Source organism: Apis cerana, linkage group LG1, assembly GCF_029169275.1.
Source record: "Apis cerana isolate GH-2021 linkage group LG1, AcerK_1.0, whole genome shotgun sequence".
Lineage (NCBI taxonomy): Eukaryota > Metazoa > Arthropoda > Insecta > Hymenoptera > Apidae > Apis > Apis cerana.
The window spans coordinates 26,908,516-26,934,882 of record NC_083852.1 but is presented as its reverse complement, the minus strand read 5'-3'; the positions used below and the strand labels follow the sequence as shown (position 1 = coordinate 26,934,882).

At 32.8% G+C, this 26,367-nt stretch overlaps 2 protein-coding genes across 6 annotated transcripts in view; both read left to right on the top strand.

The window, feature by feature from the left end:
- The first annotated feature begins 56 nt into the window (after positions 1-56).
- LOC108004302 (glutamyl aminopeptidase) lies at positions 57-16,781 on the top strand. 4 transcript variants are annotated; one of them, XM_017067092.3, is made up of 15 exons: positions 57-196; positions 2,518-3,608; positions 7,972-8,118; positions 8,251-8,336; positions 8,920-9,016; positions 9,101-9,183; positions 9,270-9,475; positions 9,614-9,794; positions 9,860-10,085; positions 10,187-10,749; positions 10,913-11,144; positions 11,233-11,638; positions 11,797-11,939; positions 12,029-12,375; positions 12,543-16,781. In XM_017067092.3, the coding sequence occupies exons 2-15, from the start codon at positions 3,476-3,478 to the stop codon at positions 12,699-12,701; spliced, it is 3,009 nt and encodes a 1,002-aa protein (XP_016922581.1). In that variant the 5' UTR covers positions 57-196; positions 2,518-3,475; the 3' UTR covers positions 12,702-16,781. The 4 variants fall into 4 exon arrangements, with proteins under 4 accessions (XP_016922581.1, XP_016922579.1, XP_016922583.1 ...); XM_017067090.3 differs by having other exon boundaries at positions 7,969-8,118; XM_017067094.3 differs by lacking the exons at positions 57-196; positions 2,518-3,608 and adding an exon at positions 5,185-7,035.
- Positions 16,782-18,133: 1,352 nt separating this feature from the next.
- The window catches only part of LOC108004299 (segmentation protein cap'n'collar), a 75,344-nt gene continuing 67,110 nt past the window's right edge, over positions 18,134-26,367 (top strand). The window contains exon 1 of one of the 2 annotated variants that reach the window (XM_017067084.3): positions 18,134-18,612. In XM_017067084.3, coding sequence (XP_016922573.1) covers positions 18,523-18,612 — 90 coding nt within the window. In that variant the 5' untranslated portion in view covers positions 18,134-18,522. Of the gene's footprint in view, positions 18,613-19,774; positions 21,136-26,367 lie in introns of those variants that run through there. The other variant, XM_017067083.3, reaches the window with a different exon arrangement.

Sequence of the window (26,367 nt, the reverse complement as noted above, 5' to 3'; positions counted from 1 at the left end):
CCGCGGCGCGCATAAATATTTCCTCCCGCTTCCGATGTTTGAGTAGTAGAGTTGACAAGTAGAGAGGTGAAGTGCCGGTTCCAGCCGCATTTTCTACATTTCTGCCTTCAACGTCGTCGTCGACGTCGAATTTCGAATATCGATCGATTTCGTTTCCCGTCGAATCGACCGAATCCTTTTGCTCACTGGGAACAAGGTTAGTTTTCTATTCTCCTTTCTTTTCTTTTTTCTTCCTTCTCTTCCTTTTCCTTCGCTTTCATCTCCATTCGACGTGTCCCTTATTACCACGCATATCCCAAATTCGCATATTTTTCCTTTGATCCTTTCTCGTTTCGCGTCTCTCTTTTTTCCTTCGATTTCATTTTTTTTTTACACGTAGGTATATAGATGTATCGTTAAGCAGTTGGAAAATATGGTGTAACGATATCGGTGGACGCACGAGTCTTTGTATTTTAACGGTTTCGTTTGTTTGGAGGGATTTCTCGACCGCGAACTGGGCAGGGTCAACGTTCTATCACGAGGTAGCGTTCGTGTATCACACGCGCACACAAATGCTGTTACCCGTGTACAGAAGTAAGGATGAAACAAAATGTTGCGCACTATTTCCCTTTTCGTTGAAGATTCGCTCGGCGAATAAGAAAACTCGTCTCGCACGATGCTTCCTCGAATTTACGAAGGAAAGTAGAGAAGGCGAGAAATTCGCCGGACTTCGTCCGTACTCCAACTCGACCGATAACGAAACCAATTAAAAATTAATATTTAGAAATTTTCTCGAGAAATTTGTATCTTCTCTGTAAAACGTGTCGATCGAAATCTTTACATTTTAACTAGCTATACCCATCAAAGGAGCATATTGTTATTCGCACCATAGTATATTAAAAATAAATAATTGTGCTTTTTAAATTGAAAAACGTCTCGTATAAAAATATCGAAATCGCACGATTAAAATTTACATTTCGAAGGAAATATTACGTAGCATTAATAACAAAGTTAGATACAAAAACATCCAGAAATTAGAGATAATTTTCTCGCAACCTTCACTCGTTTGCACGATGCATATCATTTATTATGCAACGTAGTATAAATAGAATTGCTAGTAAAGTTTTTGTAAGCAAAACTAACTACGAGAAAAAATATACAATTCATTTGTACTATTAAATCCGTAATTATCAAAATTAACGTATAATTAATCATTTTAAAAAAAAAATTTGTAAAAAAACTACGTCCCTCGTAAACGCAAATTTATTAATTATCGCGATTCTTTGAATATTCTATGAACCGAACGAACAATGTTCTGGCAATGTTGAAGTCTTATTCGATATAGATGTATCATTATATAATGTATCGTTTATATAATTTTGATCTTTCAAGAATTTCAATACCGAGCGAACTTTTAATTGTGCATCTACGTATATAATAAAACTACAAGAAAATTATTAAATTACAATTTGCATTTCGATACGGTTAATGCATTCAACGATACGAATACACGGAGAGAAACGGAACATTCGTAATTATTACGCGATACGTATACGATTAACGATATCGAAACTATGCGCGGAAGAAGAGTTTTGAAAGAGAAACGAGTGTAAACAAGAGATTGCACAATGAGCGCGAATTAGTGGCAATGAAGTCGAACCGTGGATGTGGAAAGCATCCGTCTCGGCAAATGCATAATTACTTGCCACCGAAATGAAAAGAAAGTGTCGTTCGTGATTATTCTGCCGGTCCTCTGATTCTCGACGACTCTAATTACAACGTCTCGGCTTATAATTGCCGTTTAAAATAAAAGTTTCGCACAGATGTAGCGATCTAGCGTCTATTGTCTATGGATAATTCCCCCCCTCTCTCTCTTTTAAATAACGCTTCAGAGGATATCTAAACGAGAGGATACTTAAAAAAAAAAAAAAACGGTAGATATTGGTGCATATAATTAACAACTTTGTTGTCGTTACATAAATAACTTTATAAAATATGCCTTGAATGTATATATACAACGTGCGATCTGACCTATACACCCACATTGTTTTTTACACGTTATAAACCTGATAAAATCAATAACAATTTATAAACGTTATTACATGTTATTTTATCATCGATTCGAAATAAACGAAATACAATGTTATTCTAGAGTGTACTACTAGGCTCGAACCATCGTTCTCGAACGGAACGAGCAAGGGGTTGTAATTGGCGGCAAATCGTAAAATGATCGACAATTGTTGTTTTATACATGTTATTATAGGCGCGTCATCTCGCTCTTCCGTTAAATAACTCCGAGCGGATGTAGAAATTAATACATTCTTTCACGGATCTCTCGCTTTGCGGCCAACGAATAAATGGAAATTGCGATCTACTTATCCTCAAACGATTATTACTTATTTCATAAACGATCCTGCGTATGTCCCAATATATTTACGCGTAAATAGAAAAATCGATCGATTTTTTTTTATCTCTCAAGTCATTCTTTTCGAATTTTCTTTGTATCGAAACATTATCGTGTTTTGTATTTTGTTCCAGGTATCGTGTTTAACAATACACCGAGGAAATATCTTACGATATTATAATGATAATAATAAAGAAACATACATTTGTTTATAAAAGAACGAAATGAAAACATACATTTGTTTATAAAAACAGAACATATATACGTAATAGCCACGAATTATCTTAATTTGCAACTTTGTCGATTCGCTCGCTTATATTTTTCGAAAATACGACTAAACTTCACGTATGTACGTATGAGTTACAACTTCCTCGTATCGAGTAGAGATAATTTATCAAGATTAGTGCACTTTATCTTTAAGTTAAGCATAGATATTTACATATATATTCACGCGAAAAACTACGAAAATTAGTGCAATTATAATTGATAATGTTATTGATGTCTTTCGACAACGATTCGTACACTGTGCACTGCCCGAGTGGACGTAATAATTAAAAACGAATCGATCCCTTTTATAAAACGACAGTATTTGTACGAGATTTAAAAAAGAAAGAAAAAGAAAAAGAAAAAAGGAAGGAAGAAAGAAAGAAAAAAAGAAAGAAAGAAAGAAATATTGTTTTATATAAATTTGGATTTTTTTTACCAAAGTTTCGCGATTGGGACCAATATTCGCCTTGAGTGATATCCGTCTACTATGAAAAATATAAATATAAAGTATAAACGTAACGAAGAATGTGGAATATCGGTATCGAATGTAGATATAGGAGCGAAAGATTGGTGAAAAGCGAGGAACGTTGCGTTCGAACGAATGAAAGTTGGCCGTAGTCGGATGAAAATTTCTCGATCCGTTGACACGAATGAAAGGGAAGAAGAAGACAAAAGTGGATCGTTGCTGAAAAGCGTGGAAATCAACGTGGAAGAATGTGATTCGCGTGGAGCGAAGGAGGAAGGGTGTACGTTCCGCTCGAAAGTGGACGCGGTGCGAGGTTACCGGATAAAAAGGGAAGCGGAGGGGGAAGAGGAGAAAGGAAAATGCCAGGGGGAACTTCGACGCGAGAAAGCAGCGAGGCGATCCGGATGGAGCCTTTGGGTAGAACCTCGAGTTCGCGAAGTCCCGGCCAAAACGGGACTGCCAACACCACCACCGAGGTCCCGATAAATTCAGGTGAGTAAAAACCCACTTGTAACCCAACCTTCACTACTCTCTTAACGAGTCAACTTACCGCTAAGCTCGAGCCTACTGTCGCACGGATTGTTAACCTGAAATTTTCATTAACGCCGCCGTGTTTCGCGATCTCGCTTTTTAAATGCTTTTTCCTCGGAGAAAAATCTTTTTTTTTTTTCTCATTCTCGACGCGATGAATAATTCGAATAATTTCGATTCTTTTCTTTTTTCTTTTTCTTTATAAATTATTGTTTATAAATTTTTAATTTTTCTCTACTTTTATTTCTTGCTCTCGTTTCGATCGATCGTTTCGATGTCTCTTCGAAAATAGCATATTATAAAAAAAAAGAAAAGAAAAGAAAGAATCCCAAAAAGGAATTTTTTTCATTACTAGTGAAACTTCGTTAACGCGAATATAATAATGATTTTGACGAGAACTCAAAATTGTTGCAAAGATTTTAATAACGTTACAAATGAGGAATATCAATTGTCAAAACGAGGTAATGGAATCGCGAGAATATTTTTAAATTGATCGAGTTTATTTATACACTATTCTAACGTTTCCAAAATATGATCAATATCGATAGAGAAGCGAAACATTTATAGATATCTGAACTTTTGAACTTGTGACCTGTTTTATTTTAGAACAGAGGATAGATTTGTTTTCGAATTTTAAAAATTATTCGGATTTTTGCACGATTTTTTATTCTCGATAAGTAACGAATCGATGAATTTCGTATTACCGAAATACTCGTCGAAAATTCGAAAACATACTTGTCAACTCGAGTTACTCGAGTAAGTTTGCGTAACGTTGTAAAATATTTTTACGAACATCGTAAACGTCTGCTATCTTTGATAGAGCGCACGATGAATTTTTAAAAATCTTATAAAAAAAAAAGAACGTAGCTTTTATACCCGTATTGTATATTTGTCACAATTATTTTTATATTCATCAGTTTTTTTTTTAGATCACAAGTCACAGTTAAGATAGACAAGATTTACTGGATACATAAGAGAAACGTTGGTAACCTTAGGGCTTGATTCACGGATCAAAAAGAAGATGAGAAACGGAAATGTTCCCTCTTTCCCCAGTTCGAATGCCATTGTCAGCATTCAATCGAGACTTTGTCCGTCAAGAATATTGAACTTGGACGATTCGAACGGTTCGAGTATCGCTCAAGTTCACTACTATGAATCGAAAACTTCTCTAAGAGATCCTTGGCGAATCCATAATCGGTAATACGAGGACAGAATTTTATTCCACGCTCGCACATCGTTTCACATCGATCCGTTCCAATTTTTCGTATCTGCTAGATTCTCGCATCGACTTCGCGCTTCTTTTTCGATAACGTCAGCTTTCCCAAAGCGTTCGTTCCAACGCTGAAATCTCTTCAGAATAAAAATTGCTATTCGTTAATTATTATCGACGTATCACTTACGATCCGATTGATTATTTCCGTATTCGATGCTCGATCTCTTCCGAATTATTTATAATATTATTGTTATACGATTATTTTACATATGATTATTTATATATATATACGATTTATATATACGATTATTTTACATTATTCGTAATAAAATTGCGATTTTTCATCATTCGTCAATTTTACTCGACTAATAATCAATAATCGATATTATTATCATTATCATCATCATCTTCGTCATCAACGTCATCATAACATATCGGTTATTAATCGGGACGAATAATCAAGATTGACGGATTAATAACTCGCTACGATTTAAAAGCAAGATAAATCAGACGATAATGCATACGAATTTGTACGAACTCTCGTTTTTACGTGTTAAATTGATGAAGCAATTTCCAGGACATCGTCGTATCAGAGGATATATTTCGCGTAGCATAAGATTATTACGATTAAGGTTAAACTGGTTTCATCTTGAGAGAATAGAACGGGGACAAAAAAACGAAACAGCAGCTATTGAATATGTATAGGATGTAACGATTATACGTGTATCGTCGGTTCCTTTATCGTATGCAAAAACGAGAGTTCTCGGACGTATCACGCGCATACTTCCCCTCGTCGTATCGAATGTTAAAGTGTCGATACTCGATACAGTTGAATAGCTTTGCAAAGTAGATAATTGTGTCAACGGTAAACTGGAATGAAAAATCATGTTCCAGCACAAAAAACTTGAACGTTGACTATTTCTTTTTCTCCTTATTCCTTTTCTTCTCCTTTTCCCTCCTCTTTTACCTTCGATTTGACTTGATATTACCGTTTGTTATCGTACAGTACGTAGGAATACATTATTATTATATTAAACGATCGAATAAAATATATAGAAGACAAAAGAAAATAACGGAAGGAATAGGGTATCGACGTTGAGAAGGTACGTAAGATCGATACGATCGTAGAAAAGATATTAGGATATCGGAGGGCGAAAGCGAGAGGTAGAAAGAATGGTAGAGAATGTTGTTACCAACCCGAGCGTGGAAATAAAACAGGGGAAGAAGGACTTTGGAAGGGTGGGTCACGGATGGCGCCACGGTAAAAGCAAGCAACCACCTCCGATAGGAGGGTAGGCGAAGCGAGGTGCGGCGTGGCGAGAGCTGCAAATCCACCCCCGTAAAGCGATCCGCCACCAAGGGGTTTGGAAAGTCGCCATTTCTGCCTAACTCCGCAGTCGCTATATTCACGCTTTAATGCCAATGAAATGTCAAGGCACGTCGCGCGTTATAGACTGGCCGACATCGTCGAGCTGTTCGGTGACTTCGTAAGCTCGTGCATCGTCACGTTGTCGCGGGTCCTCGTCGGGGCCTCGTTGATCGCGCTTCTACTCGGCTTCCTGCTCGTACTCGTGCTTGTGCTCGTGCTCCTGCTCGTGCCTCTGCTCGTCCTCGTCCTCGTCCTCGTCCCCGTTTTCTTCGCACCTGTGCTCATTGTGATTTTACGAGTATCCCCGTGCTCGTGCCCGTGCTCGTGCTCGTGCCCGTGCTCGTGCTCGTGCCCGTCCTCGTCTCCGTGTTCGTGCTCGTGCTCGTGCTCGCTACTCCACCGTCTACTCGACCAACTTCGCCTCTACCGGTCGAGCCTTTGAATCGAAATAAACCGAGCGAACGGAACGAGGACGACGAAGAAGGAGAGCTCGTTCATCCCGTGTCCATCGCGAATCCCCGGTAAAAACGTCGAGCCTTCCTCGGTGATTCCTTGACCTTGACACTGGACGCACACCGACAACAACCGTGTACACGATCCGTGTATGAGTCGAGGAGGGAAGCATTAAGGGAAGCAGGGAGCCACGAGTACGACCGCCCGAATTCTGGCTGAACAGAGAGAGCCCTTGATCAAAATTTTATATGCCACGAACGACGGTCAGGTAAAAGAAATCGTTCGTCGGAGACCGCCGCCGAATCGGTTCACGATGAGCGAGCAAGATGTGGATGACGTTGCTTTTCTGACAGGTGAGACAGCGCGCCGCTCAACGGAACAGAGAATCGCGATTTTCCCCCCGTTTCTCCCCCATTCTTTTCTTTTTCCATCCCTTTCCCTTCCCTCCCTTTTTTGTTTTCCCTCTCTTTTCCACGCACGCCGATCCTTTCTTTTCCTTTCCAATCGTTCGACCAGATGGCCCACTTACGACCCTCCGGGCTACGAATAGACTATACGAGGAGCACGTGCGTGCGATCAATAAAGGAGAAGCTTCTGATCTTTCGAATTAAAACGCGCCTATTTCTCGCCTCGATCTCTCGCCTTCGCTCTCCCATTCAAATTTTAATCCCGACCGGATCGTAGTTAACAACCTCGCGTGTTACGTGCGCGTAAACGATCGTTCGTCCATCCATCTCCGTAACAGATAGACGACGCGTACCTAACGTTTGTCGCGCGAAAACGTCTCTCGCCCTCGAAAAAGCTTCGTTTACGTTTTTGTTTACTTCTACCCTCCTCTCTTTTCAACCATCGAACCAATGCTGCGCCCAACGCGTGCATTCCTGCCCCCTCCCCCAATTGTAAAATTACGATCTTCCAAACTGGAATTCGATAATAAAATATACACGAGCGTCTCACGTGTTTCGGAGTAACCGCATTAACGTCACTGTCGCTCGTCTCTCGACAATCAAAAATCTGGGTCAAGTGTGTAACCGAGGACGGGAAACCTGTTTCTCACGTTAGTAGACATTTTATGTTTGGAAACTTTACCAACCTCGTCGCTCGCGTTTGTATTTTACTCTTTTTTCTCTTTTCTTTTTTCTTTTTTTCTTTCTTTCTTGTTTTTTAACATCAACGCCAATAGTCGTTCACGTTAATAAACTATCAAATATCGCGATAATATTGCGACTAACTGTGTAAGTATGTATACAAGATTGGATCACTCTTCAGGAGATCCTTTGTTCCAGGAGACAGTAACACAGGATTGCACAAACGTAGTATTTACGAGCATAATGGAATTGTGTGTTCTCAAAAAAGGGCTCTCTGCATAGCTACCGTTGTTTTTGCGATCCTTTTCGCCATATCACTCATCATTGCCTTCGCGGGACCACAAAACGGTAGTGTAAAATTCCATCGATTTGTAAATAATAAGGAGCAAAAAATCGTTCGTCGAGTTTCGACGCTCCTCCGTTATTCCTTCTTTGTATTATTGGTTTTCTCGTTTTTTTTTTTTTTTTTGTTTTTAATAGACTGCCCTTGCGCTGGAGAGAAGCCAGCCATCGTGGATATCGAGGACGATGAAAAAAGTAGCGAGCCTCTTGCGACTAATGGAGAGGTATGATTGTTATTATTATTATTATTATTACTATTATTATTTTTATTATTCCCTTGATATCGTAATGTCAAGGAAACATCCTATCGTGTCTATTTCGCGTAACGCATATTCCAGACACGACGACGTATTCCTCAAATTAATATCCCGCTCGATTCTATTCGGGTTGCAAATTAGAACGCGTCCAAAGTGTGAAATACGTATTCGATTCGTCATCTTTATAATATAATGCAACGTACGTTGTAATATAGGCTTCGTGTGTGTCGGCATTATAATGGTCGCACCAAGACATGCTTGGCTCGAAGCTAACTGTGAACGAACTACGAAACGTGTTGGCGGGAAATCAATCGTAACACGTCATCGTGATCTATAGTACATATACATATATATATATATACATAGTGACTGCTATAACGCTTCGAGGTACCGTTGATCGTTCGTGAAATTTTATCATCGGATACGCGGAAAACGGATAGATAGATAGATAGATAGATAGATAGATAGATAGATAGATAGATCGCGTCTTTGGCGCGTATTTTTTTTTATTCAATCGTTTAAAAATAAAGATCGAACGGAATCGTTACAGGTGTTCCCTTGGAATAACGTGAGATTGCCTACGTTTGCGCATCCTACCAGGTACAATATCACCATCCATCCAAATCTTACAACGTTAGAGGTAAAAGGTAAATAAACGACGTATATATATATTCGATAATTATATACGCAATGATTGTTGGCACGATTAACTCGTTAATTTGCACTTTCAGGACAGGTCACGATCGAGTTCTACGTCGATAGAGAGACCAACTATATCGTCTTCCATAGTAAAAATTTGACAATAAACGAGAAAGTGAGTGTAAATTTTTTTCCTTTTTTTTTTTTAAATTACACACAGACAACGCACGCACATAATTTCGTTCGTTCGTTTTTTTTTAGATGATTCAAGACCGTAAAGGGCACAGATTAAAAATTTCGAGATTGCTGGAATATCCGAAACACCAACAATTATATTTAGAACTGGAAGAGAGTAAATTTCGAAAGAGGGGAAATTACACGGTACATTTGAGGTTCATTTCGAAACTTAGCAGCGAACTGGAGGGATTTTATCTTAGCAGCTACGTTACCCCGGAAGGAGAAAAGAGGTCACTCTGAAACTGTAATAATTTTCTGTTTGGAAAATCTGTTGAAGGCGCGTTTCTATCTCGAGTAAATTTTTAACCGAATTTCTTTCTCTCTTTTTTTTTTCTTTCTTTCTCTCTCTCTCTCTCTCCCAACTTTAGGTACCTCGCAACAACCCATTTCGAACCTACGTACGCACGCTCGGCATTTCCATGCTTCGACGAACCACAATTTAAAGCTAAATTTAAGGTTTCGATATTCAGAGACAGATTTCACATCGCGTTGTGCAACATGCCTGTAATGAACACCGAGGACGCGGGATTTTACATGGGCACGGGACTCGTGAGTATCGAAACGATTGATGCGCGCAATATAATCTGTATCGCACACGTGTAACAAATTTTCAGCTCCGCGACGACTTCCAAGAATCCGTAGAGATGTCCACGTATTTGGTGGCGTTCGTGGTGTGCGATTTCAAGCGAGTCTCGGAATTAACGAAAAGAAATATCTCCGTGAGCGTTTACGCGTCGGAGGCGATGCTCCCGCAGGCGAGATACGCGGTGACAACAGCCGCTCGTATAATGGATTACTTCGAGTCTTTTTTCGGGGTACATTATCCGCTGCCTAAACAAGGTTCGTGCAAAATGATTCCATGATTTCCTCGTTATCGCGTTCTTCTCAACGCGTGCTTTTCAACGCGCGAAATCTCGGGTCCATTGATCTCCATTCCGTAGATCTGATAGCTATCCCCGATTTTGGCACCGGGGCGATGGAAAACTGGGGCCTGATCACGTATCGGGAGACGTCGATACTTTACGACCCGGAAGAGTCGTCGACCAACATTCACGAATGGATCGGTACGATCGTGGCTCACGAATTGGCCCATCAGTGGTTCGGTAATCTGGTCACTATGAAATGGTGGAACGACTTGTGGTTGAACGAGGGGGCGGCCAGTTTCTTCGAGTACAAGGGGGTGAATCACATTTCACCCGAGTGGAGCATGATGGACAAGTTTATATTAGAGAAAACGCAATCGGCTCTCGATCTCGACGCGTTGGCCAGCAGTCATCCTATAAGCGTCCAGGTCAAAGATCCGAACGAGATCGAAGCGATATTCGACAATATCAGTTACAATAAGGGTGCTTCCATTCTAAACATGCTTGAAGGCTTTTTATGCGAGGACGTTCTCAAAAGCGGATTGAACGATTATCTGAATTCGCACGCGTATGGAAATGCAGATACGAACGATCTTTGGGCGGCCTTTACCAAACATGCCAATAATACTTTTGACGTGAAAGTAGGTATAAATTTATACCGATATATTATTATAATTTTATCCATAATACGTCGTTCCATTTTTTATTTATCTTTTATTTATCTTTTATTCACCATACGTATAAATATAATATATGTGTGTATGTATGTGTATATATATCTTTAAATCGAATCTCATCCGACAGGCTATTATGGACACGTGGACGCAGCAAATGGGATTTCCTCTGATCACGATTACGCGTAACGGGAATACGATCACAGCGACTCAGAAGAGATTTCTAATTTCGCCGAAGGAAAACGATACGGAATCGCAACGGACGAAATCGTCGTTCGACTACAAATGGTATATCCCTTTGAGCTACTACACGGACAAAGAACCGCGCAAACTTCACAACGTGTGGATGAATTTAACCGACGGTACGTGACCCGAGCGTTGGAATCGAATGATTGGAGAAGCGTTCGTTGCCCCTTACGCGTGTATATTTAAACAATTATTTATTTTCAGTGACGTTCGAGATACCCAGCGACGTGGAATATATAAAATGTAACGTGAATCAAAGTGGATTTTATCGCGTAACTTATCCGGAAGAGATGTGGGCATCGATCATCACTACCTTGTTGAACGACCACACCAAGTTTAGTCCAGCGGACCGTGCTAATCTTATCGACGATGCGTTCACGTTGTGCGAGGCGGGCGAGTTGAACGCCACCGTTCCTCTTCAATTGTCCCTTTATCTCTTGAAGGAAAAGGATTACGCGCCGTGGACCACGGCGCTCAGATATCTGCATTCTTGGAAAGAAAGATTGAGCGAAAGTCCTGGATACAAAAGATATATCTCGTTTTTTAAAAAACTCTTGACTCCAGTTACGAAATACGTGGGTTGGTCCGACGAGGGGTCTCACTTGAAGAAGTAACTACTCATAATCGTACATTAATAATAGTTTTACTACGCGCTCGATGCGTATCTCTTTTAGATCGTACGAGAACGATGTATAACACGTTCGAATCGAATTCGAAACGAATCTTCTTTTGTATAGATATATATATGTTTTTTCTCCCTCTCCACAGATTATTGAGGATCGCCGTACTTCAATCGGCCGTGTCTATAAAATTGGAAGATGTGGTAAAACCAGCCAAATCCCTTTTCGATGATTGGATGTTGAAAGGTAAACGGATCGCGCCCAATATACGGAATGTAGTGTACATTGCAGGTAATTATCTTTTTTTTTTTTACATACAATTGCCCAATTATAGAAGAAAAATATATGGATTGGATATAAATGGATGGAAATCATGATAGGAATCAAGTTTGGCGGTGAAAAGGAGTGGAATCATTGTTGGGAAAATTATCAAGAGACTCAAGTATCGAGCGAGAAACTGATAATGTTGGAAGCGTTGGGAGCGAGCACAGATTCTTGGTTGCTGCAACGTTATCTTTTACGATCGTTGGACCGTGATATGGTGAAATCGCAAGACATGGAAACCGTTATAATTTCCGTCGCCACCAATTCCGACGGTCAATTTCTCGTGTGGCGTCATCTTAAAGCGTATTGGCCTCAGATACACGTTTTACTTGGCAATGGATCGTTGAGCGGACTTATATCTGTCGTGGTTTCCAACTTTTTCACGGAATACGACTACCACGAGGTTCGTATATATTCTTTCGTTTCTTATATACGATCTTTTATCGAACTCTCGAACGAACGTTTCGTCGCTAAAGTTTTTTTCTCCTCCCGGGAGAATTCGATTGATCGATTCGATTGATCGAAAAGAGAAGAAAATGCGTTTTCAACTTTTTCATCGTTAAATCGTAGGTCTCGGAATTCTTTAAAAAGGTGGATGTCGGAAGTGGTCAACGAGCATTGGAACAAAGTCTAGAAACGATCAAGTTCAATATTCATTGGGTAAAAGAGAATGCGGATATCGTTGATCGATGGCTGGTGAATTATTTGAACTTGGTTCAGACGAGTTAACCCTTTGTTTACCGGGAATGGGACAGGAACGATGCGAGATCATCATCCATGCGTTTCGTAACGTTATTTGCGTTTTTCGCGATACGCATCGACGCGCGATACCTTGGCGTGATACGATATCTAAGGAAAAGCAAGGTATACTTGGTATCCGTTTGGCCAGATAATCGAATCGTTTATTTACCAGTTAGTTAGGTATATTACACGCATAATTCGCAGATCAACAAATGTCACCCATTTCCGTCATACGCGTCGAAAGATTATTTTCGCCGGTTAAAGATCGAAATACCAAAGTTTAATACCGTATTCGTGGAAAACAATCTTTCGACCAATCGAAACGAAGCCGAATTGTTTACCTATAGCGTGTAAAACGCATTATACACCGATTTATACGCACTTTCGAAAGTACTTTATTTATTATACACGCGGTGCGTGAAGATTGGATTTATTATAGGTATATGTATAAAAGAAAAAGATTATAGCGAGAAAATGCTAGCAACGTTGTTCCTAGGGTAGTCGGTAACCCAACGTTTTCCGGGAAGAAAGGGGCTAACGACCTACGCCTATTAACGTTGATACTTTAGTCTCCCAAAATACGTACGTACTTACTTATACTTTACATTACGAGGAGCGACCCGAGTCATCTCCATCCAAGTGATACCCATCCTGTCTCTCTCTCTCTCTCTCTATCTCTCTCTCTCTCTCTATCTCTCTCTCTCTCTCTCTTTCCCTCCCCTCTTCCCGATCCATCCATCCAGTGCAGCGATTCAACCACGCGAATGGTAACGAAATTTCACGAGAAATGCTATTTACGTATTTTATCGAATCAATCGTGTGTTAAAAGAGTAGCCGTAATACTATCGGTAATGTGGAATAATATTTTGGCCTGTGCTAGTGTACGTATGTATGTATGTATGTGTGTGTGTATGTATGTACGTATGCATGTATGTATGTACGTAAGATTTTTATTCGATTAACATTTATCGTGTAGTGCGTTTAATTACGGATAAATTTCGAATTGAGGGCAATTTACGTTTTGTCCAAAGTCCGAGATATCTAATTTAAACGATATCGCTCGATTCACGATATGGATATTTTTAAAATTTCCAGACGAAACAAATCGAAATCGATCGTCTCGCGAATCGAGAGAAGACGTGCGTATCTAGACGAGCGTGTATCCGACACGTGTATCACTTAAATTGTACGATATTTCGGTCACAAAATCATTCTTCGCGTCTTCGAATGATCTTATCGATTATGAAACAAATATCCGTTGACTAATCGTTTATTACTCAATTACACGGAATACAATTCGTCTACGCGTATGTAAGTAAGATAACGTGCCACTTCGTTGCTAGACATTTGAGATTTTGTTTGTCCGTAAGAAATTTAAGAAATCGTCTCGATTCGGGCTTCGTCCGTAATGTGTAACGTACAAGTTACAAAGTTTATCAAATATTTATTACGCGATTATTATTTTATCGGTATAAAGATTTTTGTAGCGATAAATGTCAATTGTACAGTTACGAAAAATCAATTTACATTATACGTAATATAATGGACGACGATCGAATGAAAAATCTCCTGCTTGGAGGAATCTTGGCTTACTCCTCGCGTCGAAATAGCGTGACGTATGTTGTAAATAAAAGATCAAGGCGGACGACGAACGACGTTAAATTTCATTCGGTAAATGAAACAAAAGATTGTGGACAACAATCGGTTAAATATAAGTAGCATATCAACGTTGAAGAAGATTTATAATCGGCCAAATCTTTGTCGAGCGGAAATTCTAGTTTCGTGAAAACGGTAAATCGACAAAGAAGATTTATTTGGCCCCGAATAAAAAGAACGTATTACGAGAGAATTAAATCCTTCGTAATGATAATTGCGAAAAATAGATGTACCATGTGTCGTGTATTTGTATCGTAAGAAACGGAAAGTTGAATGCGCGGAATTATATATCTATGCGCGTGGAGCTGATCATTCTCCGTATGAAGTAGCATAATAGAGAATCGGATATTTTATTATGAAAAAGTGTATAAATTTATGTATGTAATCTTGTGATGCTTTGTATGGTATGTACATATTAGCGTATAAGGGAATTGTGTGCTCTGTGTGATCGAGTGTATCGAAAAAGGTATTTAGATGCATAAAAAATATGTTGAATGCCAAAAATTTCTGCTGGCCTTTATAAAGAGGGAGAAAAAAAAGAAAAGAAAAGAAAGAAAAAGAAAGAAAGAAAGAAAAATATTCGTGCGATTTTGGCGTTGGATTCTTTAATCTTGAAATGCTAACAACGATCTTGAATTTGCATCGATCTATCGTTAGATATATCCCAGTATTTCCTACGTTCTTCTAATTGTTATCTATCGACAATAAACGTTAAACACGAAACGATGTAAGCAGGGAAATGTTGGGGGAGGGGGGAAGGGATTCCGTTTTATTCCGTTTCATTTTTAATAGAATTAACGACTATTTAGCATTTCGAGGTTAAATCTAAAGCGAAAAATCTAAATAATTAATTGTACAATGTTAAATGTAGGGGGAATATTCGATGAGGTGTCGTATGTATGATATGTATAGTACGAGTACAAGTAGATTACTACGCGAAACAAATTATTAGCTCGATCGAAAAGAAGAAGAAAAAAAAGAAAGAAAGAAAGGAAGAAAGAGAGAACTCGAGACACCTTGTATACGTTTGGATTTTATCGGAGAGAAACTATTTTCTATGCGTCTCTTACCTTCCACTGTCCGTATCCAGTGGTCGATCGAATATTGAATCGTGCGTGTTCTCATCGCTCTCGTTAAACAATCAAGCACTCGTTATCCAAAAGAGAAAAATTCACGTTATAATTAGTTGTTTCATCGCTAGAGCACATAATGATAGAACACGATTGATCTCTACCCGTAAAATGTATCGAAAAAACTGCCGACGATGCTTGCAATTCCCCGCGAACAAAAAATACCATTTTTTTTCGAGGTTTATGCCATTTTTTTACATATTTTCGATCAGAGTACAATTACTTCGAATCCCGACGAGTAACGATATTTCTTGTGTAAGTAATATCGTCGATTTTTATCGGATTAGGATTCTCCGGCCGGAATTATTATACGCGCATGTTTACATTTAGAAGAAGAAGAGAAGAAGAAAAAGAAGAAGAAGAAGAAGAAGAAAAGATCGATGAAAAATAACGGCTGCATAAATCGTTGATCCCTTTAAGTAGATTTTGATACACTCCAACGGCGAATTAATGAATCGACGCACAACTAGATACCTTACATGTAAATAGCATATTTTTTCACTAACGGATATTCTCTCTTGTTAAAGATTTAACGAACGAAATCGCCCCATTGATATTTGCGAAAGCGTTCGGTTCGCCGGTTCGCCATATTTCGAAGATTACGAAGGGAGCACGAACCGATTGGCCTACTTTACAACATTCGTATTATAGCCGAAAGTATATCGTTTAAGAAGTATAACGCAGTTTTATCGACGCTTTCGTTCAACGACGAAAATCGCACAGATCGTCATGTTCCTTTACAAACAGATTTACGACTAATCGTAAGTGTCACACGTCATGAAAGTCATGCACGATTATTATGTTTTACCAACTATTTTCTTTTAACGTTATTACAAAGGTCTAACAGTATTAGAAGGAACCCGCTCTTTATTGTGGTATTAAACGCAAAATTATATCGAATATTATACGATCGAGGTAACAACATATATGTATGTGTACATATACACACATATATATATATATTGTTATGAAACGATTTAAATGATAAATCAAATCTACTAGACGCGGAGAAAAACCGATGCAAAAGTTCTACCGAAAGACTGGACATCAGAGTAATCAAGAAGAGTACATACTTATATGTATTTTATGCAATCATGACTCGATAATGTTATGTCTTAAGAGAACGAGGCTGTCTTGCATCTCATATTTATGAATGAATTATTGATATAACTATATATTGTATACCGTTCTCTACTATACTGTTGTCATAGATATTTTGTTGTATAAAAGAATGCGAGATATGTACAAGCATACAAATGAATATATTATATGTTTAAAATAATTTTTGCATTCATTCACTCAAAGCTCATTCAATTACGAGAAACAATGACAAAATAATTAATAATTTCAACTATTAATTATTATTTGAAAAAAAAAGAAAAAGGAAACCTATCTGTTATTTTCAATTTTTAAATATATTTAGAAATTTTGTTTATTTTTTAATCCAAAGATATCACTAAATTATAGAATAGGATATTTTTAACTTGACGATGATGACAAAAATATTAAATAACTTATAACAATGATAAAATCCTTAATTCTAGTTAATATTAATTATTTAATTATATTTATATATATTTTCAATCCATATTCTTCAATCCATATTTATAATCGGTAATTATAATCGGCAATCATGTTTGATTTTGATATAAAGTAAATGAGAAATCAACGCCATCTCTGGAATCTGTAAATTGAACTATATAAAAAGAGAAAATAGTGGAAGAGATAAGCTAAGAATTGATCTTCAACGCCATCTATTGAACGTCAAAATTATTCAAGAGATGATTCTCAATTCTTATTTTATCTCTATTCTTCTCCCACTATTTTTTGCATCCTTTATTTTTATGTTTCATTTGCGGCACTCTGAAGATGGCACTGATTTCGATATTTTTATCCTATTATTTTGCGGACGATAATACACAGACAAAATACGGAATATCAATTGAACGCGCTTTCATTTTCATTATTTCTCTTTCAAAATTATATTGTACGTTATAATCTTTAACATAAAAAATAGATGTTACGTATAAATATTGCATTCTCAGTTTTTCAATATATTTCTACAATGATAATCTTGTAGTATATTCTGATATATGACAAAAATGTTTTAAAATAATAAGTTATAGAGTTATTATAACAAGAAATAAAAATCTGATAAAATAAAAAAGTAAAAATAATATGCAAAATATTTTTTTCCAATTTCTTATCAAAATAAAAATTTATTTCTAATCCTTTTTTGGTAAAAACAGTTTTTTATAATTGAAAAAAAAAGTGCATATAATATAGAATTATCATTATCCCAGTTATTTGTCTCATAATAGTTCTTATAAATATAAAATGTTTCATATAGTTCATATATGTCTACAAGATATTTCATAATGAAATATTTATTCTATTTTTTTATTTGTAATTTTATATGAAAGTTTAGTTTCAATTTCAAATATTAGTTTTAATATTACGATATTACTAATTATTTTAAATCGAATCGATAATTAAAAATAACGCTACAATGATAAAGAAATTGCCCTCGAGATAGAAAAAAATACGTTGAATGTTAAGTCTCTTCTGTAATCGTGTTTGTCAGCATATCGGAAACGTCGATATAACAGAATCTGTATACATATTTGTTATTCGCGCCATGTTCAAATAGCGCGGTTCTAGCTCATAGTGACGTAGTTCAAGAAAAATTCCAATTATCTCATACTGGAACGACAGACGGTTGCTTTTGCGTCGATCCTAATAATTGCATCATTACGCGAAGAAAAATCTTATTAAGAATATTTGTCATTGAGTTTTAAGTAAAATGTGATCAAAGATTTGAAAGTTCACATTACTTTCAAAGAACGATTTATTAAAATGCGTGTGCTTCTCGAAGTTAAGTGACGTAATGTGTTTTATTTTCATCCTAAAATAATTCAGTTTCCATTCTAATAATTTTCAGTTTTTAATATTGATCAGTATTTCAGTGATTCTTCTCAAAGTAATATATATTTTAAAATTAAAAGTTTAATAGAGACTTCAAGATGCTTCAAATAGAAGATTTACCATGTATGACATCATTGTCACCCGGCAACGATGCGATGAATTTGAAATCAACACAGTTTATGAATCAGGTAGATTAATAAATATATGAATATTTTTAATATTTTTATTTGTGATATATATTAAATATATAATACATATATATATATATATATATATATGTTGTTTTATTTATATATATATATATATATACGTATATATTCATTTTCTTGTATATATATATATAATTGTTTTATACATGTCACGTATTTACTTGATTACTCATATACTTACTTGTATTAATAGTTTGAATATGGCAACTACGCACAGTGTACCAACATGATCGTAAATGAAGTTCCTTTATTTTATTTGATTTCATAGTGATTACACAGTTGCATGTACTTATATACATGATTAATTTTTTTTTGTTCTTTATTTTTAATAAATTTTAAATATGTATATGAAAAAAAATTGTATGACTATATAAAAAAAATTTTTTTTATATTTTATATGTTCATCATTACGAAATATTATCTATAAAAAAAATTTTATATAATTGATCGAATTATCATATATATCATATATTAATTATCATATATATATATATATATATATATATATATATATATATATATATATATATAATTCAATATATATTTTTAAATCATGAAACAAAAAAGAAAAAGTTATCTTATCTATAAATTCTACGCATTTAGGTGGAATAAAAATAATAATAAAAAAATTAATGAGTCTATATAAATATAAATATAAATCATTACGCAATCATTATAAACTTCTACATCATTAAAAATCTAGTGAAAATGAAATGAATTACAATATATTATATGTACTGTTATATAAATATTTTATACTGATACATTATTAATAATGTGTTTAAAAAAATTCAAATATCTACATGTGTACATATATATGTACATAGATTATATTTATATTTCTTTTAATTTTAATTTAATTATTATTATTATTAATTAAATTAAAATGTAGAAATATATTTTTCTTTTGTTGTGCATATATAAATTATTATTTTTATATATTGTTTTAAAATTTATAAATATCTACATTGGACAAATGACGATTGATTTCGTATAAATAAGAATAAAAAATTTAATATATTAATAGAAATAATTATTTATCCCATTATAATTAAATGAATTTAAAAGTAAAAAAGATTAGTCGTCTATTATTTTTGATTAGGGAGAATCATGCACTTTATGCAGCCCTGAGAAACGACGTTGCCGGAGTGAATGCTGAGTCACATATCGCGAACGATCTCTCCCAGGAAGGTGTGCTAGTTCTTTTCTCTGTGAAATGCATTATATTGCATTAGTATAACGTTATCATTGTTAGAATTACAATATCTTTAAAGCAACATGATTTAAGAAAAGAGGTACTTGGCGCTTGTCGCAGGCCTCGAATATTTAATAAAAATTAAAATTTAAAATAGTTTTAAATCCGGTATTGTTCATAGATCTGTCAGTTTCTACTATTAAATTAAATTTTTATTTTTTACTCTAATTGCCGTGACGTGTCAGTGTAAAGAAAGTGTTAATATCGATAAAAAAAATATCGCCTTGAATTGTCAAACAAAATCCAAGGCATGCGTAGGATGTGCGCGACGTGTACTGAAGTTTGACGTTGTAGTGTGTGTTTTGAGGTTATTTTTGTGTTCGTGTAACTGACCTATACTTGTTTAAAGAGATCCAAATCTTTATTTTCATTCTGACAGTCTGTCGAATAAGTTGCTCCAGCAAGAATATAAAAAAATATCTTTTTTAACTACTTAATTTAAATTCTATATTATTTATATAGAAAGAAAAAAACAAGTTTAAAAAGTGATGTTCGATAACTCTAGTAATAATTAAAAACTCTGTTTTGAATTTGTCTTTTATAAAATCGTGCAAATAACATTATTTATATTTGATATGTTAAAACATGAACAGTTGTGGAAATGTTATTAAATATATTTGGATTAATTTAAAGCATCGACAAAATAATAATTCAATATGAACATTTGTCTTTTAAAATCTTATTTATTCCACGAATTGAACATATCACAGTGATAATAAACTAAATTAATTTGATTTGTAAATAAATTTGTTGATTGAAAGTGATTAAACAAAAAGAGCATAATGTTGTGTATAAAGAAATTATATCATGAGGAACTATTCCAATTAACATTGTTACTTTCTTTATTAAGAATAGATCCTGAATCCTACCTTGGTTTGGATATTCAAACCATAGGTGTAGGTTCTTTAGATCTAAATAATGGTTCAAGATGGCATACTGATGTTCATACAATAGTTCATCGTCCTATCTTTGTTCATCCTAAAAACTTAGATTCTATGCTTTTAAATTATGAGAGAGATTTATTCGAAGACTTGAATTCGTTAGGAAGATATAATAGAATAAATTCTGGTTTAAATGATATCCATGCATATTTGTTAAATGTTGAAGAATCTACAAGAGATATTGCTATAGCAGGACCTAGTATATCACTTTCCACAGACCCAACTAGGAATATGACATCACCTGATTCATCAAATTCTTCACAAAATCCAGACGAACCAACTAATACGGCAGAACTTACTCAAGAGGTATTTTTTTCTTATGCTTTTTTATACGTTAAATTTTGTATGTTAAATTTTGTACATTAACTTTAATTTAATCATTGGCTTATTCTTGTTTTTAATATTACTTTTAATTTACATATTAAAAAATATAAATATAAAATATAAATATTATTAAATAATTTTCACATACACATTATCAATAATATTTTAGCATATAATTTATAATATTATAGCATATAATATTTAAAATTTCAAAATTAAAAAAAAATAAATCTATAGATATAGATAAATATACAACATATTATATATATTATATTTTTTTTCTTTATAACATAATTTTAATATCAAAATAAAGTGTTTAACCTAAAATTTATTTATTTTATCTATTATGTTTGTTTATATTTAAATATACTAATTAAAAATTTTTGTAACTCAATGTAAAAATTCTTAATTTTCCTTTAAATATTGAATATTAGATACGAAATACAAAGAATTATTAATAAATTGTGAAATATATATAAATTTATGTTTCAAAATATATTTCAAATTATATTATATATATATATATATATATATATATATATATATATATATTTCATATATTATTCATTTCATTATATTATATATATATATATTATATATTTCAAATAATATATTTCAAAATGTATAAATTATATTCAATATAGTAAAAATATTTAATCGATTGTTTATCCTTTTATGTATAAAAATTATTTTTCGTTGATAATATATTTTTTATCATAATAATGAATAATTAAAAAAAACAAAATTTGATTTAAAAAATATCATCGTATGATGATATGTGATAATGATATGATGATGAATATTATCATGAATATTTCCTTGAATCTTCGCAATTAAAAATTTTTCATCATTTTTAATCATATTAACCAAAATTTAATATTTCTTTCTGCATTATAGATATTAGATATTAGAATTCAATATTTATAAAACAATATCTTTACTTTATTTTTTATTTTAAAAAATAAAAAAACATTTGTTTATTATGATAATTTCTATTCATAATTAGTTAGTATAAATATATATAATTTTTTCTTAACGTATATAAAATATTTTTTGGATGAGTTAAGTAACTTTTTCTTTTTTTAATTTAACTAAAATAACTAAATATAAATTTACTGATTAATATAAATTTAAAAGCAATATCAAATATATATATATATATATATATATATATATGTATAATACTGTATATAATAATGCATTTTTTTTTTTAGTAGAAATATATATAGAAATAGAAATAAAATTTCTATTTTTTTAAAAAAAAGTTATTCATGAGTTATATATATTCAATTGAAATTATTTGATTGTTTGATATTTTAATAATAATAAATTGATAATAAGTTCATATTTTACATTATTTATATTTCTAATGAATTGAAATACATATAATTTACGAAACGAGAAAAATATTTTAAATTTTAAGCGAATAAAGCAAAATTTGATACTTTAGAATATTTTATAATATTATATTTGATATTGGTAAAAAAATCTAAAAATATATGTATGTATATGTGTGTGTGTATATATATATATATATCGTTAATACTAAATATGTTTAAAATGTAGAAATTAAATGAGTTTATTTTCGTTATATGTACAGGTAGTGATATATTTTACGATCTTTTTATCAATTCTACATAAGTAGCATTTATACCGTTTTCTTAGATATCCTTGGATATCCAGGTTACCCATATCAGTTAACTAGGTTAATCAATTGTGTTTCTATGTTTTAATTGTGTATTTAGACGCAATAGACGCTTTTAGGATATTTTATAACATTTATATAATTTATAAAAATATGTAAGCAAAATTGATATATATATATTATAAGAATAATAATTTGAAAACTAAGAAATTTATAAGGTTTAGCACGATATAAAGGAATAAATATCATATGGATAGAAATGAAAATGATGTGAATGTGTATATTTACGAATTACATAAATAAATTAGATATTCCTTACTTAAGATTTTATTGAAATCACACGAATATGGCATAGTATAAAATCACATTGTGTCATATTCAACTTTTTTTCCGATGCTTTATTTTGCTTTTAAATATCGTTTTAAGCGTCTCAACTGATTTGATTAATTCACTATATATCGTATCATTTGCATATCATTATTCAGTGTTGTATAATCTGCTTAAAAAGAATATTATCAACTAAAATGAAAAACAGAACCTAGCTACGAAAAAATTTAGAATAGTGTGCATTTTATTATTTTTCAAAATAATATTGTCAAAAATTTAATATTATATTGCATATTTCATTAATCAATTCAATTAATTAAGAAGAAACAAAAATTAAATATATTTAAAATAAAATTATCGATATTTATAATAATATAAACTGTTTTTAAAATGCATATAAAAAAAGTTGAATAAGATATTAATCAATATAAAAGTCACTATTTAATTAAAGCGTTTGGTCAGTGACATTACAGATTCTGAAAATATCACAGATTCAAATTCCAGTCGAATTCAAAATTCGAATTCTTTGTTTCATTGAAATATTTTTCGTTCGTTGTAAATACAGAATAATTAATCATATTTTAAACGAGACAGTTTAGTTTTTTTCGATCCGTGAATTTGATTTTTGATCATGAATTATAAATATCTTAGTAAGCATATGCATCTGATCGCAGACCTCTTTTTATCGCATGGCACTGTATCATCAAAATTTCCTGTGAATTCTCGTACAACGGCCTCGATTGCAAAAATAATTGTGTGGAAATACGCGAATATAAACGCGTTTCTGGTCGACTTTGTAAAAAAAGAAACGAAAGATGCCAGATGCGTCCTCGTTTCGTTAAAAATTAAAGGAAAAATTGTACATATGCAATTGAAACACTATATTTTAAATGCAATTTTTTAAGGATTTATTATCAAAGAATTACTATCGTTTAATTAAAATATATTTATTACTTTATTATAATTAAAATAATTCTTTATTCTTCTTTCTTTTTGTCGTACATTTATAATTGGCATCTTGCCGCATCTACTTATGTTTTCTCTATTGCGCTGCATCTCGAGCTGTACTCGCACGTGCTTGCTTTTTACTCTACATATACATATATGTGGAGCAAAAGAGAAATCAGATAAATAGCAACATATTTGTAATATATCTCTTATAAATATGAATTTCGCAAGCAGATTTCAACTTTACGTCATTCGTATTAATCATATTAATTATATTTTTTTTTTCAATTAATTAATTTAATAGATTACTACTTTATCACGTCGATATTCATTGCCTTTTGCCACAAAACTTTCAAATCTTATTATTCTTATTATTTTTTTCAATCAATTTCTATATTTTATTTTTTCCAATTTTTTGCGCTTTTGAATCAATTTTAAATTTTTATCTAAAAATAAAATATTAATGAAAGAATTAATTACATTGCTTTGATTGTTTTTTTCATTCTTTTTTTTTATTTATAATATAATTTTTCGAGCTTTTATAATATTTTTCCAATTTTTCGTACTTTTGCCAATCTAATATTATGATTGATATTACGTTACAGAATAAAAATTATTCTAAATATTTATTTATTATGATGCAAAATTATTCATATTGATGTAAATCTGAAAAATAATTTTTCAGATAAAAATTGACGAGTACAATACATTTTCATAAAAATGCAATTAGATGATAGCGACATACATTCGTTCTTGAACATCGTATCATATTTATGTTAGTCGATTAACGTTTACTGACCAATAGCTGAAATCACGATATTTGATTTACACGCGAATATGTTAAATTATCTATTCTGAGTGTTCTTTAGTAGCAGTAAAGTCTCTTAATGTACACTTATGAACAAAAGTTTTCAAAATAAAATTTAGAAAAAATTTAGAAATTAATAATGCATGCATTAATAGATTTTAAAAATGTTTTATATATATATCTTTTATCTTTTATACCTTCCAATATATATCTTTAATGTTAATTATATCATAATTGAAACATTTATAATAAAAATTATATCATAACTTATGATGATTATGATCCAATTAATGATTTGTTTCGATCTATAATTTTTTTTATTTGTTTTTTTTTTAATTTTTAATAATAAGGAAACTTTTAGTTTTTCTTCTCTGAGAGATTTTTACATCGTTTATCTTATTATACATATAATATTTTTCTTTTATCTATTCTCATGTTTATGACAGTAGGATTATAACATTAAATATTTTGGTAAATTTTTTATATGATTATTTATTTTTTATCCATTTTTTTACCATTATGATAATATTAATGATTCATTATACAAGAGCATAAAAATATACTACGCAATACATTATCTAGAATTTACAAAAATAATTATTTAATATTTTAATAAATCTTTATGATATCTTCAGAGATTAAATAAAATTCTATTATAATACTATTATAATATAACAATGTGTGTTTAAAATTTGGCACGAAAAACATCTATTCGTCGATTTTTTGCTGCCGTCACATCAAAGAAATAATATCTACAGATATATGTACAGGTGAACCTACTTATTTGAACAGAAAGCGTTTCATCATCCGTTATTTGCTTATTTCCGTAAACATTTACCAACTTCGTGTACCGATAGGACTTATCCTCTATTTCGATACCCAATCAACGATGCCTGTAAAAAATCACTGTGTCGTGTCGTATCATTTGACGATACAAAATGCATAAAAGAAACAGTGAATATCTTTCTTTAAGATGCACTTGTTGCGTGATTCGAATCGATCGATGTTTTACACGAAAGAAACGATTAAACATCTAATTAAAACTGATTTATACTTTACACGTAATCTCTTTCTCCCGTTGTCGATCAAGGAAGAATGGTAGCGAATTAATGATGATATACGCGCAAGATGGACAACGAAAAATTGATAGTTCAATCGATGATTTATCGACGTTTTTGTAAATTAAATCTAAATATCTAGCGATATTCAATTCGATAATATATTTTTATTTGAATTACACGATAAATATCAACGTGGATCAATTAACATGCATGAGTAATTGATCGTTGATGTTTTTGTCCTGTCCTGTTAAATGAGCGATGTGTTATTGCGAATATGTATATATGTATGTCGATGCTAGTCCGATATTGTTCATATTGTCGTACTATTAAATAGACGATGATATTTATCTTTTAGAACGAAGAGATTTTTGATATTTTTTCATACGATAAAATTTTATCGATAGCTTTATAAGAATTAAGAGAAA